General features: G+C 45.0%; 1 protein-coding gene and 1 long non-coding RNA gene across 2 annotated transcripts; one reads left to right on the plus strand and one right to left on the minus strand.

Annotated features, from left to right (window-relative positions):
* Nucleotides 1-9,101: 9,101 nt before the first annotated feature.
* Nucleotides 9,102-11,294, plus strand: LOC124698425 (40S ribosomal protein S12-like). The gene is made up of 5 exons (XM_047230913.1): nt 9,102-9,180; nt 9,275-9,322; nt 10,286-10,589; nt 10,850-10,915; nt 11,022-11,294. Exons 2-5 carry the CDS (start codon nt 9,318-9,320, stop codon nt 11,079-11,081), a joined length of 435 nt encoding a protein of 144 aa, XP_047086869.1. The 5' UTR covers nt 9,102-9,180; nt 9,275-9,317; the 3' UTR covers nt 11,082-11,294.
* Nucleotides 11,295-14,102: 2,808 nt separating this feature from the next.
* Nucleotides 14,103-16,882, minus strand: LOC124698426. The gene is made up of 3 exons (XR_007000963.1): nt 16,789-16,882; nt 16,474-16,568; nt 14,103-14,412 (listed from the first exon to the last, which is right to left on the minus strand). It is a non-coding gene; the product is annotated as an uncharacterized LOC124698426 (long non-coding RNA).
* Nucleotides 16,883-20,431: the final 3,549 nt, after the last annotated feature.

A 20,431-nucleotide genomic window follows, 5' to 3' on the forward strand; every position in this document is an offset into this window, starting at 1 on the left:
AGTGTATTTGTCCATATGCTACAGCGGAGCGTGTCTCTCTCCCATAAAGTGAATGCTAGGATCCATTTTATTCAAAGAAAACAAAAAAAAACAAAAACAAACCGACGCTCCAAGCAAAGTACATAAGATGTGACGGAATAAAAATATAGTTTCAGGGGAGGAACCTGATAATGTTGTCGATGAAGAAGGGGATGCCTTGGGCATCCCCAAGCTTAGACGCTTGAGTCTTCTTAGAATATGCAGGGGTGAACCACCGGGGCATCCCCAAGCTTAGAGCTTTCACTCTCCTTGATCATATTGCATCATACTCCTCTCTTGATCCTTGAAAACTTCCTCCACACCAAACTCGAAACAACTCATTAGAGGGTTAGTGCATAATAAAAATTCACATGTTCAGAGGTGACACAATCATTCTTAACACTCTGGACATTGCATAAAGCTACTCGGACATTAATGGATCAAAGAAATTCATCCAACATAGCAAAAGAGGCAATGCGAAATAAAAGGCAGAATCTGTCAAAACGAATCAGTCCGTAAAGATGGATTTTATTAGGCCACCAGACTTGCTCAAATGAAAATGCTAAAATTGAATGAAAGTTGCGTACATATCGAGGATCATGCACGTAAATTGGCTTAATTTTCTGAGCTATCTACTGGGAGGTAGACCCAGATTCGTGACAACGAAAGAAATCTTGAACTGCGCAAGAATCCAAATCTAGTACTTACTTTACTATCAAAGACTTTACTTGGCACAACAAAACTCAAAACTAAGATAAGGAGAGGTTGCTACAGTAGTAAACAACTTCCAAGACACAAATATAAAACAAAAATACTGTAGTAAAAACATGGGTTGTCTCCCATAAGCGCTTTTCTTTAACACCTTCTCAGCTAGGCGCGTAAAGTGTAACTCAAGTAACATCGAGAGACGAAGCATCAACATCATAATTTGTTCTAATAATAGAATCATAAGGTAACTTCATTCTCTTTCTAGGGAAGTGTTCCATACCTTTCTTGAGAGGAAATTGATATTTAATATTACCTTCCTTCATATCAATAGTAGCACCAACGGTTCGAAGAAAAGGTCTTCCCAATATAATGGGGCAAGATGCATTGCATTCAATATCCAAGACAACAAAATCAACGGGGACAAGGTTATTGTTAACCATAATATGAACATTATCAACTTTCCCCAAAGGTTTCGTTTTAGCATTATCAGCGAGATTAACATCCAGATAACAGTTTTTCAATGGTGGCAAGTCAAGCATATCATAGACTTTCTTAGGCATAACAGAAATACTTGCACCAAGATCACATAAAGCATTACAATCAAAATCTTTGACTCTCATTTTAATGATGGTCTCCCAACCATCCTCTAGCTTTCTAGGAATAGAAGTTTCAATTTTTAGTTTCTCTTCTCTAGCTTTTATGAGAGCATTTGTAATATGTTTTGTGAAAGCCAAGTTTACAGCGCTAGCATTGGGACTTTTAGCAAGTTTTTGCAAGAACTTTATAACTTCAGAGATGTGGCAATCATCAAAATCTAAATCATTACAATCTAAAGCAATGGGATTATCATCCCCAAGGTTGGAAAAAATTTCAGCGAGCTTTATCACAAGCGGCTTCAAGTAGCTTTAGCAGCTTCAGGTAATTTTGCGCGCTTTGCACTAGGAGTAGAAGCATTGCCAACACCAATTATTTTACCATTGATAGTAGGAAGTGCAGCAACATATGAATCATTAGCATTTCTAGTGGTGGTAATAGTCCAAACTTTAGCTACATTTTCCTTTTCAGCTAGTTTTTCATTTTCTTCTCTATCCCACCTAGCTCGCAGTTCAGCCATTAATCTTATATTCTCATTAATTCTAACTTGGATGGCATTTGCTGTAGTAACAATTTTATTTTCAATATCCCTATTAGGCATAACTTTCGATTTCAAAAGATCAACATCGGAGGCAAGACTATCAACTCTAGAAACAAGAATATCAATTTTATTAAGCTTTTCCTCAACGTATTTGTTAAAGGTAGTTTGTGTACTAATAAATTCTTTAAGCATAGCTTCAAGTCCAGGGGGTGTATTCCTATTATTGTTGTAAGAATTCCCATAAGAATTAGCATAACCGTTACCATTATTATAAGGATATGGCCTATAGTTATTACTAGAATTGTTCCGATAAGCATTGTTGTTGAAATTATTATTTTTAATGAAGTTTACATCAACATGTTCTTCTTGGGCAACCAATGAAGCTAACGGAACATTATTAGGATCAACATTAGTCGTATCATTCACAAGCATAGACATAATAGCATCAACCTTATCATTCAAGGAAGAGGATTCTTCAACGAATTTACCTTCTTACCTTGTGGAGCTCTTTCCGTGTGCCATTCAGAGTAATTAACCATCATATTATCAAGTAGATTTGTTGCTTCACCAAGAGTGATGGACATAAAGGTACCTCCAACGACTGAATCCAATAAATTCCGCGAAGAAAAATTTAGTCCCGCATAGAAGGTTTGGACGATCATCCAAGTAGTCGATCCATGGGTTGGGCAATTTTTAACCAGAGATTTCATTCTTTCCCAAGCTTGAGCAACATGTTCATTATCCAATTGTTTAAAATTCATTATGCTACTCCTCAAAGATATAATTTTAGCAGGGGGATAATATCTACCAATAAAAGCATCCTTGCATTTAGTCCATGAATCAATACTATTCTTAGGCGGAGATAGCAACCAATCTTTAGCTCTTCCTCTTAATGAGAAAGGGAACAATTTTAATTTTATAATGTCACCATCTACATCTTTATATTTTTGCATTTCACATAGTTCAACAAAATTATTGAGATGGGCAAGCAGCATCATCGTAACTAACACCGTAAAATTGCTCTCTCATAACAAGATTAAGTAAAGCAAGTTTAATTTCAAAGAATTCCGCTCGTAGTAGCAGGTGGAGCAATAGGTGTGCATAGGAAATCATTATTATTTGTGCTAGTGAAGTCACACAACTTAGTATTTTCAGGGTTGGCCATTTTAGCAGATAGTAAATAAAGCAAACTAGATAAAGTAAATGCAAGTAAACTAATTTTTTTGTGTTTTTGATATGGCAAACAAGACAAGAAATAAAGTAAAACTAGCAACTAATTTTTTTGTGTTTTGATATAATGCAGCAAACAAAGTAGTAAATAAAATAAAGCAAGACAAAAACAAAGTAAAGAGATTGAGAAGTGGAGACTCCCCTTGCAGGCGTGTCTTGATCTCCCGACAACGGCGCCGTAAAATATGCTTGATGGCGTGTATTTCACACGTTCGTTGGGCAACCCCAAGAGGAAGGTATGATGCGCACAACAGCAAGTTTTCCCTCGGAAAGAAACCAAGGTTTATCGAACCAGGAGGAGCCAAGAAGCACGTTGAAGGTTGATGGCGGCGGGATGTAGTGCGGCGCAACACCGGAGATTCCGGCGCCAACGTGGAACCCGCACAACACAACCAAAGTACTTTGCCCCAACGAAACAGGTGAGGTTGTCAATCTCACCGGCTTGCCGTAACAAAGGATTAACCGAATTGTGTGGAAGATGATTGTTTGCAGAGAAAACAAGTAAAAACAAGTATTGCAGCAGATTTGTATTTCAAGTATTAAAGAATGGACCGGGGTCCACGAGCTCACTAGAGGTGTCTCTCCCATAAGATAAAAGCATGTTGGGTGAACAAATTATAGTCGGGCAATTAACAAATAGAGAGGGCATAACAATGCACATACATGTCATGATAAGTATAGTGAGATTTAATTGGGCATTACGACAAAGTACATAGACCGCCATCCAACCGCATCTATGCCTAAAAGTCCACCTTCAGAGTTATCATCCGAACCCCTTCCAGTATTAAGTTGCTAAGCAACGAGACAATTGCATTAAGTATGGTGCGTAATGTAATCAACAATTACATCCTCGGACATAGCGCCAATGTTTTATCCCTAGTGGCAACAAGCACAACACAACCTTAGAACTTTCTCATCACTCGTCCCGAGTGTCAATGCAGGCATGAACCCACTATCGAGCATAAATACTCCCTCTTGGAGTTAAGAGCAAAAACTTGGCCGAGCCTCTACTAATAACGGAGAGCATGCAAGATCATAAACAACACATATGCAATAACTTGATAATTAACATAACATGGTATTCTCTATCCATCGGATCCCGACAAACACAACATAGAGTATTACGGATAGATGATCTTGATCATGTTAGGCAGCTCACAAGATCCAACAATGAAGCACAATGAGGAGAAGACAACCATCTAGCTACTGCTATGGAACCATAGTCCGGGGGTGAACTACGCACTCATCACTCCGGAGGCGACCATGGCGGTGTAGAGTCCTCCGGGAGATGAATCCCCTCTCCGGCAGAGGTGCCGGAGGAGATCTCCGAATCCCCCGAGATGGGATCGGCGGCGGCGGCGTCTCGGTAGGTTTTCCGTATCGTGGTTTTTCGCCTCGGGGATTTCGCGACGGAGGCTTTAAGTAGGCGGAAGGGCGAGTCGGGGCGGCGACGAGGGGCCCACACCACGGGCGGCGCGGCCCCCTTGGCCGCGCCGCGCTTGTGGTTTGGCCACCTCGTGGCCCCACTTCGTATGCTCTTCGGTCTTCTGGAAGGTTCGTGGCGAAATAGGCCCCTGGGTCTTTGTTTCGTCCAATTCCGAGAATATTTCGTTACTAGGATTTCGAAACCAAAAACGACAAAAAACGAGCAAGCGGCACTTCTGGCATCTTGTTAATAGGTTAGTTCCAGAAAATGCACGAATATGACATAAAGTGTGCATAAAACATGTAGGTATCATCAATAATATGGCATAGAACATAAGAAATTATCGATACGTCGGAGACGTATCATACATGAAATATTCTCGGAATTGGATGAAACAAAAGCTAAACTTCCTATTTTTCTCGGAGCAAAGACGGAGTCTGGATCTTCCCCGCGCCAAGGGTAGGTCTAGGGCCACCAGGCCTCCACCGACCTCGCCCTTCCGCCTATATAAAGCTCCCGACGCAAAAACCCTAAATATATCGGCCTCCATGCACGAAAAGTTCCATAGCTCTGTCGTCGTCGCAGACAAGATTTGGGGGATAGAAGTCTCTGTTCCATCACCCTGCCGGGACGGGGAATTGCCCCCGGAGCCATCTCCATCGACTCCACCGCCATCTCCATCGTCGTTGCTGACTCCCGCGATGAGGAGTGAGTAGTTCTTCCCCGAGGCTAAGGGCTCTACCGGTAGCCATGTGGTTTATCTCTCTCTCTCCCATGGTGTGATCTTTATGTGATCATGAGCTTTGTATCTAGATGTCATTATGCTATTCAAGTGAACTTTACTTATGTGATTTTCAGAGACTCCTTGTCCCACGTGCGTAAAGGTGGAGTGTGTGCACCGTGTGGGTCTCTTAATTAGGCTATATTTCGCATAATACTTTGTTCACTAAATTATGATTTGATTTAGATGTCTCTATGAAATTGTGGTGTGTTAGTACCGCCTATGAATGCTCAAAGTGCATCGCGGGGTGTTCATTAGTACTTGGTAATACATTGTTAAGGTTTGCTTTTGCAGACCTACGCAGTGGAGTAGTGTTCGTTATCCAGCCGGAGAGTCTTTCAGAGTAGCATAGTGAAGTGCGTATATTTATATTCCTTTATGATATCATTGTTCAGAGTGACCCCTAGTGAAAGTACGATCCCTAGGCCTTGGTTCCAAGCATCGAACCACCGTTTATTTACCGTTTTTACTGCATATCTACTTGCTGCCATATTTATTTTAGATTGTTATTACTACTCATATTCATCCATATCACTTGCATTTTACTATCTCTTCACAGAACTAGTGCACCTATACAGCTGATAAGTGTATTGGGTGTGTTGGGGACACAAGAGATTTCTTGTATCGTAATTGTAGGGTTGCTTGAGAGGGATATCTTTGACATCTACCTCCATGAGTTCGATAAACCTTAAGTGATCCACTTAAGGGAAACTTGCTGTTGTTCTACAAACCTCTGCACTTGGAGGCCCAACACTGTCTACAAGAATAGAAGCGTGCGTAGACATCACCCCCAGCTAGGAACAGAAGGTATTGTCAAGTAGTTTTGATCAAGGATTCACTGTAAACACTAGCAAACAGGTTTTCAGGGGTATTTGGTATTGCAAATAAATAAAGTACGAGTAAATATAGAACAGTGATAATAATTGCAGTGACTGACACAATCCTTTCTAGAGCAAAGGACAAGCCGGTTATTTTACTTATGATGACTAAACGTTCATGAGGATACACGAGAATTTCGTCAAGTGTTTTCGCTTCACGCAGCTGAATAATCTTTATCGGTTTGGTATGTGTTGTATGGGTGAACCTATGCTAATGCACTACCTCTACTTGGACTAATGCATACTTGTAATTATACTCCTTGCAAGCATCTGCAACTACAAGAAAGTAATTAAGATAAATTTAACCACAACCTTAAACACTCCCCCATGCACTCGTTTCCTAACGGGGGTTTAGGTTTCTATCACTCCCACAAACCCACAATTAGTAGCCAAATACACGATGCATTCCCCTAGGCACATAAAGGTGAAGTATCATGTAGTCAACGGTCACAGGACACCACTAGAAGAATAACAACACAACTTAAATATCAAAACATTAAATATTACTCAACATAGTTCCACTACTAACATCATGACTTCTCCCATGTCCTCAAGAACTAAACGGACTACTCATGAGACATCATATGGATCATAATCAGAGGTGATATAATGATGAATAACAATCTAGACATAAACCTTAATTCAATGGTTTCACTCAATAACATCAACTATAAGGGGTAATCAACACCGGGAAAGTTTCCCCTATGAACTAGACAAGTATCAAACCGAAGATGTTACAACGGGACGGAGTAGAGATGGTGGTGATGATGGTGTTGGTGGTGGAGATGATGATGATCCCGATGAAGTCTAGCTCGATGACGGTGACCATGTGCTACCTGGTTAGCTTCCATATTATAATGCTCAATGCAATCATCATAAATAGCAGCCGACGATGTTGCTGAAAAACCTCCATTCTTCATTGTCTCGACCAGTTTGACGCTATCAGTCTGAACCTTGAAGTTCTGAATACCAATATGTTGTGCCAATGTCAAACCATCACGGAATGCATATGCTTCAGCCATAGCCATAGGTGCATCGACCACATGGGGTAAGAAAGTTTGCAATGCTGCAATACAACTACCCGTGCAGTCTCTAATAACAACACTTGTTGCCCCTTTCCCAAAACTGCATCAAACGCTGCATCCACATTTACCATTAGATTACCTTCCAATGGTTTCTTCCACCCTTCCTTTGGTTTTGCATCAGGCTTCTTTAACACGTTCATATAGCTCCTCGCTAAAACCAGAATAGACATAGCCGATCCGAAAGGGGGTTAAACTTTCTCACCGTGTACCATTTGTCTCCTTTCCCACCAAATATACCATCCGACTATTAAAACAGTTTCAACAAAGCCAATATTTTCTAGCGTTTGAACACGTTGTCCACTTCTTATGATCTCCTCTACCACCACATAACCGGATTTTTCAAGACTTGTGATACCGTCCAATCTATTGGACAAACCCGGGCAGTCCCATACCTCCTTTGCTCTTGTGCAAGTAAACAACAAGTGTTTTATATATATTCACAACTAGACATGCATAAAGGGCACCCTCCTTGATTCCCAATATGGCGGTTTGCCAAGACACCCCGGCATGGGATCATAGCATGAAGAACCCTCCACCCAAAGATCTTTATTTTGCTAGGAATTTCGAGACTCCACAACTTCTCCCATACTGGATTATTGCACCCTCCGCTATGTCCTCGTTTCTGTTTTTTCGCCCAAACTTGTAATTCCATTGACACTAGTAAGCTGACCGAACAGGGAACACATATACCCAGCTTGTTATGATGCCATGCCACAAAGTCCTCTCTATTTGGTGCCTATGGAATTTGCAACATTCTATGTGCATCAACTAGCCAAAAATATCTTCAATTAGATCTTCATCCCAAGAACCATCTATAGAGTTTATCAAATCAAACACAACGTGTGAGAATATTAGTTTCTCTCGGAGTCATGATCTTTGAATTGTGACTAGATGGTACCCGGCTATCCTCCTAGATGTTGATCTGACTTCCATCACCCACTCTCCAAATAAATCTTTGTTTTGAAGCAATCTAAACCCGCAAGAATACTCTGCCATGTGAAAGAGCTTTCACTTTTCAGAGTTGCATTAAGACTAGCAGAAATGCCCGTACGTTGCCACAAGTCCTCAAATTTCATTTCTCACGGGTCTGGATTTTCTGGAATACCAACTGGTGATCTACGTGACCAGGTTGTGCTAATGCAAGTGCGTCGCTTAGATAAATTGTAATTCTTTGTAGCTTTAATTGCATGTTGTTAGATCGAATCATTTTACTCTCCAGTGATGGCGGCACAGAAAGAGGATCAACAACACACCCAGAAGAGGCATGCTTATCGATGGAGAACAAGTTAAAGTGCCGCATGGATACATAAGGAAGCAAAACCTTCAAAGGACAATTATTAGAAACACATATAATGTGAAAATGTTGGAAAAGTTATTATACGGAGTATTTACCAATTTGTGTGAAGGGATTTAGTTGGAGGGCAAAATGGTCAGATAAAATATGTAATATGAAACCTTTGACCGGAGGAAATAGAACCACTTCGTTCTTTTAATATAGTATATAGATATAGATGTAGATGTAGATATAGATATAGATATAGATATAGATATAGATATAGATATAGATATAGATATATAGATATATATATAGATAGATATAGATAGATATAGATAGATAGAGATATAGAAGTAAAGAGATATAGAAGACAAAATGGAGCCCAAAAAATCCTAAAACACCCCAGCAATAAGAAAAGAGGGTCACCTCGACAAAAAAAAGCCCGAGTCCTCTCATGGGCCTAAATAATGACTCGTAAAGGTCCATCGAATCTGGCCCTACCGCGTCACCAGATCCGCGGCCCGCCGGCCCGGTTGCACCGAGTAACAAAAGGGCAGAGCCCCGCACCCTCAGCCCTCCTCTCCCAAAACCTCGAAGACGAACCCTAGCCGCCGCCGCCCCAGGAGCTCCGAGTCCCCAAGAGGTGGCGGCGCTGAGCTCTTCTCCCCGCACCCATCTCCCCTCTCTTCTTCCTCCCGCCGCTCCGCTAACCCTCGGATCTCTCCTTCCTGTTTCAGATCTACCTGAGCTCGGTTCGGTTCGTCCTTCGGAGCGCGAGACATGGCGTAAGTCCCCGTCGAAACCTCTATGATTTGTTGTAGACGTATGGTCCTGCTGCGGCGCCATTTGTTTCCTCGTGCGGCGAATCGTTAGGACTTGGGCGTGTGGTAGACTCTGGATCGAGGCGTATGGTTGTTGTAGGGCTAGTTGTTGCGTATTTTGGAGGAATGGTCTGATATGGCGTTGGAGAAACGTTGTGTTTTGACGTTTCAAGTGATGCATGTTCTTGTTTGCTTTATTCTGTTTACTTGCCTAAGTACTTTAGGTTGATTTGATTGGTCTTTATTTTAATTTACAGTAAGAATTGTGTGAATCTACGCATGCGCGTGCTATGCGAAGTCACTGATGAAGAGCAGTGTTGTTTTATCATGCATGTTGATTGGCGTGCATCATAGTTCACAGTATTTAGACATTTTTTTCTGAGCTTGTCACCCAATAAACTTCAGCTAGTTGAAATGGTCTTTCTCCTGTGCAAAAGCTTTCATTTCAAGTGGTGTCTCCTGGTTGCAGTATAGACTGTATCATAGCCTTGTGTATGAACTGTATCACAGCCTTGTGGAACATAACTGGTTAGTGGATGCAATAAGAACTGCTTTTTCCTGTGATGGTTGCATTGTGTGTCCCTGAGTATAAGCGCTTCAGGTAGGTATCATAGGGTGGTCATAAGGTGGATTTTTTATGCATGCTGAGTAGCAGCCTTTAAGGTAGGTACCACAAGGTGGTCATTTGGTTCATCATTGCTACTGAGTACTATAGCACGTACAATAGGTATCATCAGGTGTTCATTTGTTCATTATGTGGCGCATTTCTGTGAGTACAGTGTAACATGAGTATGTAGTGTAGAAGGATTACTGCGGATATATGATTTTCTTATCGTAAAAATAATCTGTGGTAATAATTTGGTCATTATCTGATGTATGCGGTGGTTTGTATTTCTGCTGATTGATTCTTTCCATTATGTTGATCAGGGAGGAGAATGCCCAAGTTGAGGTGGCCGCTCCGGTTGCAGCTCCAACTCCAGTTCTTGGAGAGCCCATGGACCTGATGACTGCCCTGCAGCTTGTGATGAAGAAGTCAAGCGCTCATGATGGCCTTGTCAAGGGTCTCCGTGAAGTTGCCAAGGCAATTGAGAAGCATGCTGCCCAGATCTGTGTGCTGGCTGAGGACTGCGACCAGCCTGATTACGTCAAGCTGGTCAAGGCACTCTGTGCTGAGCACAACGTTCACTTGGTCACTGTTCCTAGTGCCAAAACTCTTGGCGAGTGGGCTGGGGTTAGTACAAACTATTTACACTTGTCCCAAAGTTTAGCCTCTTATTCATCTGCATAAATTGAGTTTGATTACATGGACATAATAGTAATGATCATGCTTATGTCTGTACATCTGCTAGCTGTTCTCAACTTTGTCTGTGGCTTAGCTTGTAGGTTGAATTTTAGCATGTTGTTTGATAATTCTCAATTTGTAAGCCAACCTTCTATGCAAGTTGGAACTCCTTGATTCTCACAAACTTGTATGCGCTATGTTTGATGCAGCTTTGCAAGATCGACTCTGAGGGTAAGGCAAGAAAGGTGGTGGGTTGCTCATGTGTCGTTGTGAAGGTAAGGATTTGATTCTGTTGTAGTGCAAAGAAGATTCTTGCTTCTGTTTATTGCAAAGAAGAATCAAGTTCCAATCTAACTATTTTCTCTTTTCCCCTCTAACCAGGACTACGGTGAAGAATCAGAGGGTCTCAACATAGTGCAGGAGTACGTCAAGTCGCACTAGGGACAGCCTTACAGTGTCTGGATGTTTTGAGATGCTATTAGCCTTATCTAAAATTGTGCTCAGTTCTGAAACTTGTTAGTTTATGAACAATTACCATGTGCTGTTTATCAACCTGAGAGTTCTGTTTGTGGTGCTGTGCTGGGACATGATGGACTAAGTTGATGGAGATGCAAATCTATATAATTGCTTTTTGTCGGTGCTATCTAGACATAATATTTTTCTGTTTGTGCTGATGATTTTACATGAGCTGTTGTGTTTGGGACGGATTATGCAAATCGTTGGCTGTAACTGCATGGTGAACCTGTACCTCGACCTTGTGTCCTTAATTTCATATTTCTCAACAACAACTTCTCTCATCCCCACGGATCTATTCCAAATTCAGGAATCGTCCCATGTTTCTATTTCGATTGTATGGCGTGGACCTGGAGGGTTTGCAGAGCACGGCAACTTGGCAAGATGCCAGTGCCTGCGAGTGGGTGCCTTTGCCTTGTTGGTTTCCTGGTAGTCAGGCCATGACATGATCTGTGCCATTGCTACATAATGTCATACGTTCAAATGTTTTCTATTGGAGAAACATTCTTAGTGACAAATTGTGTGCAACGAGTGATTTCACGATTGCGGCTGATATGGATCAATGTGCACACATATGCGACCATCTGCAAGCATGATTCAATTGTTTAACGGACAATACAGTACATTTATGAGGTAATGTGTGATTGCTAGAAAGAAAACTGACGAGAAACTTATGCTGCCGCCTAGCCAGAGCATAATATCATGATTATTGGATAACCACACAATAAGGCATACATATATGCTCAATCAGCTAGTGAAAAATAATCATATGCTCACACGGGCAGCGTTATATATGTCCAATTTAGAATAGCAGGTAGCGCCAGTACTCCAGCGCCAGGAAGAAAATACAGTAGCCCAAAATTTTCAGGTGACTATTGTCTGTCTCTTATTTCACCTGCCCTTCCACGAATGATCTTATCCTTGTTCCTGTTTCAGATCTACCTGAGCTTGGTTCGGCCTTCGGAGCCCGAGACATGGCGCAAGTTTCCACTGAAACCTTAAGGTCATGCAACCGTATGATCTGGTAGCAGCGCCATGTGTTCTCGGGGAACACTATAAGGTTATGCAAACGCATATGTAGTTTTGTCTGTTAATCGAGTCTTTTCTTTATGTCGATCAGGGAAGAGTCCATTTGACTTGATGGCTGCTCTGCAGCTTGTGATGAAGAAGTCAAGTGCTTATGATGGCCTTGTCAAGGGGCTCTGTGAAGCTGTGAATGCAATTGAGAAGCATGCTGCCCAGATATGTGTGCTTGCTGAGGATTGCGAGTAGACTGATTTCGTAAAACTTGCCAAGACTCTTGCCAGATATGTGTGCTTGCTGAGGATTGCGACCAGATCACAGGCACTCTGTTCCTAGTGCCAAAACTCTTGGCGAGTGGGCTGGGGTTAGTACACACTATTTGCACTTATCCCAAAATTTAGCCTCTTATTCATCTGCACAAACATGAGCTTTGTTACATCTGCGTGGGATTTCCTATTTAGGTAACTATACTGGTCTGTTACGAGATTAATGATCATGCCTATATATGTCTGTACATCTGCTAGCTGTTTGTCAACTTTGGCTCTGGCATTATATAGCTTAAATTTCAGCATGCTCTTTGATGATTCTCAGTTTTTAAACCAACCAGCTGTGGAAACTGGAAACTGGAACTGCTTCATTCTGAAGAACCTCCACGTGCTATATTTGATACAGCTCAGCAAGATAGACTCTGAGAGCAAGGCAAGGAATGTGGTGGGCTGCTCATGTGAAGGTAAGAATTCAACTCCATTGTAGCGCTTAGAAGAACCTGATTTCCAGTGTAGTGCGAAGCAGAGTCTAGTCCCAATCTAACGTTTGCCACTTTACCCCTGTAACCAGGACTACGGTGAAGAATCGTAGGGTCTCAACATAGTGCAGGAATACTCAAGTCGCACTAGGGACAGCCTTCCAGTATCCGGATGTTCCAATTCACTGCATCCAAACAAAGCGTTAACCTTATCTAAAACCCTGTTCAGTCCTGGAACTTGTTAGGTTATGAACAATTACCATGGGTGGTTCTGTCAACCGAGAGTTTCGTTTGTAGTGCTGTGCTGGGATATTATGGGTTAAGTGGGCAGAGATGCAAATCTGTATAATTACTATTTCTCGTTGATATCTAAACATAATCTGTAAAAAAATCCTGTTTGTGATGCACAGTTTACATGAGCTATTGTGTTTGGGCTGTTACACGAGTCTGTTTAACCGAGTTGTTATGCACTTATGCTGATGTCCGGAGTTCCTATGTTGTTGCTGTGTGTTTACAAAGGTTATATATACACTTGTGTCGGTACGCAAATTTTTTTTTGCTGATGTCTCAAGTTTATATGCTCTATCCTGAGCTAGGACTTGGATGACCAACCTGTACCTGCACCGGGTGTCCATGGCCTGGAGGTACTTACCAGATACGAACCAGATCACAGGCAAGTGCAACGATGGCGACATCATCACGAGCAAGCACCTTGAGTCATCGACGGTTCTTGTGCGGTCTTTCTGTGCTTATGGAATCAGTCAGTGGCAGGTCTTGGCGATTGAATTCATCCCGTTTTACTTTGTTGAGTGCGATCTGGTATTGACTTGCCCTTATTTTCCATCGATCGGGTAGTTAGTTAGGTCCCGCGGACAAGAAGTCCTATATACTGAAATAAGAGGGACTCCTTCCAGGCATCGCCGCGCCTTCGTTTTGTTCGTCCCGTGTGAGTCAAAACCGTGACATGACTTTGGACCCATCCAAAAATCACCATATAGTTTATCAAAATTGGTCAAACACCATCGTACACTTCCAGTGTTGCAACCTTCTACTGGGTAGCACCACAGAATCCGCCGGCAGCAACCAGGGCAGCGCAGCTATGACATCAGAGGAGCGTCAAAGGAATAATACAGTACCGGAGGTGCCTGGCCTCAGAAACAAGATCATACTCATCAAACATATATCACACAGGGCCAAGTTTCGTCATATGCCTTCTGGATAATAGACAGCATCCCTAGGAATCAAGTACTTGTAGAAAGAGAGACATCGGGACAATAGACAGCATCCCCAAGAATCAAGTACTTGTACGCACAAATGACCAAGCAGATTACAGATATACGTAGTATAAAAGGCAGACGTAACAGCATTAGGCCTCGTCTATGTCTTCATTTACCCTCGATCCGTCACACGAAACTATCCCCATCAGTAGTAATTCGATACTTAGTGAAAAACTAATCCCATCAGTAGTTACTCCGAACCTCTGTGCAAAACCTGCAAAGAAACAAAGGGCGGTTAAAGAACAATAGGACAGCCATATATGACATTTAACCACGATGATATAGACATATAATCTAGTTATGATAACAAGCCAAACATATCTCCAACAGTCAGCACTACTGTAAATTATTCGATTCCTTATTTGAGCAAAAGAAAAAAGAACATAAACCGACAATAGACATTGTACAGTACTACCATCATCGAAACACAAGTACAAGATCTGAGTAGCTTAATGCATTATTGCAAAATGAAGCAAGGAGGGTTGGTCGCGATGGAAGGTGGTAGCTCTAACAAGAGACAAGCAGAACTTTAAGCTTGATATCATAGCTTCACTAGTGTATCGATCGCACTATAAGTTCAAAACTTCAAACTTGTAGATTAGCATGTTGAATGTACCCAAACTGCCCCCATAAAGTAGCGGTTGCATAAATTTGAGGGATACTAATTTGTCATGTTACAACATAGTTATTTAGCTTTATTCTGACCCTGTTCATTCTTCCTATTCCAGTGTTCTGTGGGGCATTTTGTATGCTCTGTTTGCCGTCCCAAGCTCGTGCAGAACAAGTGCCACTTATGCTCTGCCAAAACTACCTTCAAGCACTGTTTAGGGATGGAATATCTCATGGAATCCGTCATGGTTCCTTGCTCTAACGCCAAGTACAGATGCACTCAGAAGATCACCTACTACCAAAAAGAAGAACACGAGAAGGTGTGCCTGAACGTCCTATACTTGACTTAACAACAATTTGTTATGGCCAGGGACAAACAGATATGCTCAAAGAAAAAAACGAAAAAAAACATTGTATTATCAGAACATGCTTCCAAATTGACATTAGAAAGTCAGATTACTACTAAGTTGGTAATTATTAGGCCTTCTTCAACATAAAAATGAAGGAAAGATTAGATAACAGATATAAACAACAGTTTCCAGCCATAAACAAGTGACCGATAAAAATGCCGGAGAAGTAAAATTGTTCAGCAAAACTTAAGGTCATGTGGTACTCTTAAGTTGCCAAGCCCGTCATTTTTCAGTTAGAGCACGATTTGATTACATAGATGGGCCATGCATATCCTAGCAACAATGCCTTGTGCAAAACTGAGGCTACTCATTCGCCAATGCCTTCTAACCTATAGCTGAGAAGTCCTACACGTCCTCGCTGTCCCCAAAACAATTTGTGAATAAGACAATTATAAGTTTATTGCACACAAAGACACGCCCATATGGTCATTTTAAACAAGCATATATACAGGTGGAGAACAGGATGATCAGACCAGAGAGCCAGATATGCATCTAGCACCTTTTTACAGAATGAATTTAAGCAGACATGCAAAGCACTGAGGTTACACAAGCAATGCGCTGATATATACTACATATAGTGACCTTATCAGACTGACGTGGATCTGAAATTGAGATGCTCAAAGAAGAAAACCAAAAAAAGTTGTGTTATCAGGACATGCTTCCAAATTGACATTAGACAGTCAGATTACTAGTAAGTTGGTAATTATTAGGCCTTCTTCGACACAAAAATGAAGGAAAGATGAGATAACAGCTATAAATAACAGTTTCCAGCCATAAACAAGTGACCCGATAAAAAATGCAGTAGAAGTAAAATTGTTCAGAAGAACTTAAGGTGATGGTACTCTTAACTTGTCAAGCCAGTCGTTTTTCAGATAGACCACGATCTGATTACATAGATGGGCAATGCATATCCGGGTAACAATGCCTTGTGAGAAAACTGAGGCTACTCATTCGGCCAGGCCTTCTAACCTGTAGCTGACAAGTCCTACACGTCCTCGCTGTCCACAAAACAATTTGTGAACAAGCCAATTATAAGTTTATCACACACAAAGTCACACCCATATGATCATCTCAAACAAGCACAGATACAGGTGCAGAACAGGATGATCAGACCAGAGAGCCAGAAAGGCATCTAGCACCTTTTTACAGAATCAATTTAAGCAGACATGCAACACAAGCAATGCGCTGATATATACTAATACCACAAATACAGGGACCTTATCAGACTGGCGTGGGTCGGAAATGGAGATGCTCACCTACAAGTAACCTGTCCTAATGCCTGGTCAAGCGTCGGATCTCCCGTGTACAGCGGAGACGCTTTCCTCTCCACTCCGCCTTTTGCGCGTTGGCCCTGCGAGGAGGTCATCAGCGAGTGCGGGAGAAGATTTAGAATCAAACCCTCAAACCCCGCTGTGGAAAACCAAACGGAAACCCGAATCGAACCAAACCAAACTCCCCGTGTTACGGAATTGAACCCTCCCGAAACCCACAACCCCGAATCGAACCTCCAGAAACCCTAAACCTCGAATCAAGCCAAGCATTGGTACCGGAAACGAACCCTAGCTAGCTACCTTTCACGGTCGTGACGAGGCGCGTTGGACGTAGCGGGGGACAGGAGGTAGTCGGTGAAGCCGACGCCCTTGGAGTAGCAGAGGTAGGCCGCGCCCCCGACGAACCCAAGCGCCCCGCACGCGACGGCGAGTGCGCGGAAGGCGCCGTTCGTCGCGTAGTGGCCCGCAGTGGCGCCGGCGGCGGCCACCTCCTCCTTGAGAGCGGCGACCGTCCCGTTGCGGGCGACGGCGGAGACCCTGCCGGACGCCCGAATGATCATCTGCGCCGCCATGGTCTCGTCTCGCGTGGAGAAAGGTGGGCGGGCGGAAGAAGGCCGAAGGGGACTGACTGGGCGAGAGAGCGATGCGGCGGCTGGTGATAAATGCGGCTCGCTCTACGGACGCTGACTGCTGGGCCCCAGCAGTATCTTGGCCGCAACGTGCAGTGCCGTTCTATTCGCTGGGCACCCGCACGCTTCGACTGCGTATTGGACCCACTGGTCATAGCCTCGATCTTAGAGCATCTCTATCAGAGTCCGTAAAAACGCGAACTGAAAATTTAGAGTTCAGTTCACTGAACCCGTAAACTAAAACTGTAAAAAAACATATTCCTAAATATGTCAGTGGACCAGCGATATCAGTTTTTTCTCTTTTTTCCTTGCCTCCTCCTTCTTCTTCCTCCAGCCACCCCGGCCTGCTTTGCCCCAGCCGTGCGCCCCGCCCGACCTCGCCCCGCCCCGCCCCGCTCGCCCCGTCCTGGCCTGCCCCGCTCTGCCTCGCCCCGGTCAGCCCCGGCCCTGCTCCGCCCCGCCCGCGCCGCCCCACGTCATCGCTGGCTCGCTGGAATTTGGTTGTATTCCGGTGAATTTGGTTGGATTGCGGCAACTGTACCGGCGGAAGCAGTTAGCTCGATCTGAAATTTCAGAGCGCCACGAATAGGTTTTTGTGTTCAGTTCTCCCTTTCAACCCCTACAAATACATGCCGAGTTGGGTTTTCGGTCTCGGCCTGCAAACTTTTTTTTGATTTTGGTTCGTTTACGATGACTGATCTGCGCCATTTTTTGAACTAAATCCGTAAATCGATATTTATTATTCGGTTTTGTCCAGCTTACGGGCTCTGCTAGAGATGCTCTCAGGCAGCTATTTCTCTTTGTTGTTGTTTCGAGGCTGCCAGCTGTAGATAGGAGCGGAAGTGCGGATTTTGTTAATTACACAACGGAATTTGGAGTTCAGCAAAGGAGTGTGTTGAGCGTCCCTCGGGATCAAAAGGTTGCCAACCGTAGAATTTAGCCATCGTATACGTTCACAATTTTTCCCGCAAAAGAAAGAAAAAAAGAAAAAACACAACAACAAGTGGGATCTCAGGGCATCTCCAACGGGGCGACCCATCCCACGCCCGCGCGTTCGGATGGGTTCAGCCGGACAAAAACACAGCCTAGCACGGACCCATTCCTAAAACGGATGGCCGCGGCGTCCGGAACGACGCAAACCCGGCCCAAGCTGGTTGCTCGCTTCCACCTCTTGTCCGCCCCTGGCCCGCATGTCATAGACATAAGCATTTTGTTCATTAAAAAGAACCCATTACAATTTTTTTAGCTACTACTTCTATCCTAAATACGTACGGGGCCGACGGCCTCGCCGGCGACTCCTCGCCGGCTCGCCGTCGGGGCCGTGGATTTCACTCGACGCGGGCGGCCTGTACGCGTGAGGATTCACTCCAGCTTACGAGTTGGGTGGCGCGGCGGCGGCGGCGGTGGCGGCGGCGGCAGCGGCGGCTTCAGCGGAGGCGTTCATCCTCCTCCTTTCCGTCCGCGCACCTCGGGCGCGCTCGCGCTCCGCCTCCTGCGGCGGAACCATCCGCTTCCCGCATAGCTCAAGCTCCTGCAGGGCGGCGCGTTCCACAGCGGTGCGCGCCTCCAGGCGGACGCTGGCGGGGGCCTAGGCCTCGTGGTTCTCCTGCCGCCGGCGCATGCGCTCTTGCCGGCCGCGCTCCACCGACTCAGCATCCTCCCGGGCGCGCCGCTCGGGCGAGGGCATCTGGATGAGGTGACGGGCTGCTGGCATAGCGAGCAGCTCGTTCTTCTGGCCGAGGAGGTCGCCTAATCGGCGGAGGCCGGCCCGCCAGGTGGCCTCGTGCTCCTTCGTCACGCGCGTGAGGTCGGCGAGACACTCCTCGATGACGGCGTTGATGTTCGCCAGCGCGAGGTCCTCCTCGTCGACGGGCTCCTCCGCGGCGGCCGCCCCCTCCTCCGCGGCGTCGTACCAGCCGTCCGCGGTCTCATGCCAACCGTCCGTAGCCGCCTCCACCATCTCCACGTCGCCTGCCTTCTTTGCCGCCGCCTCCGCAGCGACGCGGAGCACCTCGTCGTCCGCGACCCACCGCGAGTCCGCGCGCTCCTCCTCCTCCGTCCGCGGGAATCTGGCCCGGGCGGCGAGGGAGAGCTTGGCCCACGTGGCCTGCAGGGTGCGCGGCATGGCGCCGAAGAAGGTGGAGGGGGAGAGGAAGGTGATGCGGTCTGTGTGAGACCGCCGCCGTCTTTTATAGCCGGCGGCCTGGCGGGAAACTTGGGCGCGAGCGCGCCAATGGCGTTTTGCGCGCGCGGGAACTTTCCCGCGCGTTCCACCGTCCACCATGGCTGTCCCATCGAGGTCTGCCATGGCGCAGCGCCGCGCAAGGAAGACGAACCACGTGGCGTCTATTTGGGTCGCCGCGTTAGGCGCCACGTGCGACCCAAACGGACACGCGGACGCGGGCCGCTATCCGCGTGTCCGCGCGGCCACCCAAACGGCCTGATACGTCTCAAACGTATCTATAATTTCTTATGTTCCATGCTACTTTTATGATGATACTCACATGTTTTATACACATTATATGACATTATTATGCAGTTTCCGGAACTAACCTATTGACGAGATGCCGAAGTGTCGGCTCATGTTTTCTCGTTGTTTTTGGTTTCGTAAATCCTAGTAAGGAAATATTCTCGAATTGGACGAAATCAACGCCCGACATCTTATAATTCCACGAAGCTTCGAGAACACCGGAGAGGGGCCGGAGGAGAGCCACAGGCCCACCACACGTGGCCGGCGCGGCCCAAGGGGGCGCCCCTCGTTGTGTGGCGGCTCCGTAACCCTTCCGACTCCGCCTCTTCGCCTATTTAAGCCTCCCCGACCTAAAACTTCGATACGGAAAAGCCACGGTACGAGAAACCTTCCGCAGCCGCCGCCATCGCGAGGCCAAGATCCGGGGGACAGGAGTCTCCGTTCCGCGCACGCCGCCGGACGGGGAAGTGCCTCCGAAGGCATCTCCATCGACACCACCGATACGTCTCCGACGTATCGATAATTTCTTATGTTCTATGCCATATTATTGATGATACCTACATGTTTTATGCACACTTTATGTCATATTAGTGCATTTTCTCGGAACTAACCTATTAACAAGATGCCGAAGTGCCGGTTCTCGTTTTCTGCTGTTTTTGGTTTCGTAAATCCTAGTAACGAAATATTCTCGGAATTGGACGAAACGAAGACCCGTGGCCCTATTTTTCCACGGAGCTTCCGAAGACCGAAGAACACACGAAGTGGGGCCACGAGGTGGCCAAGGCTATAGGGCGGCGCGGCCCAAGCCCTCGGCCGCGCCGACCTATAGCGTGGGCCCTCGTGA

The sequence above is a fragment of the Lolium rigidum genome, chromosome 3, assembly GCF_022539505.1.
Source record: "Lolium rigidum isolate FL_2022 chromosome 3, APGP_CSIRO_Lrig_0.1, whole genome shotgun sequence".
NCBI lineage: Eukaryota > Viridiplantae > Streptophyta > Magnoliopsida > Poales > Poaceae > Lolium > Lolium rigidum.

What these genes read in the sequence shown, in the direction of transcription:
- LOC124698425 (XM_047230913.1), top strand. An exon ending in CTCTTGGCGAGTGGGCTGGG is followed by an intron (nt 10,590 to 10,849) that starts GTTAGTACAAAC and finishes TGTTTGATGCAG; the next exon opens with CTTTGCAAGATCGACTCTGA. An exon ending in GCTCATGTGTCGTTGTGAAG is followed by an intron (nt 10,916 to 11,021) that starts GTAAGGATTTGA and finishes CCCTCTAACCAG; the next exon opens with GACTACGGTGAAGAATCAGA.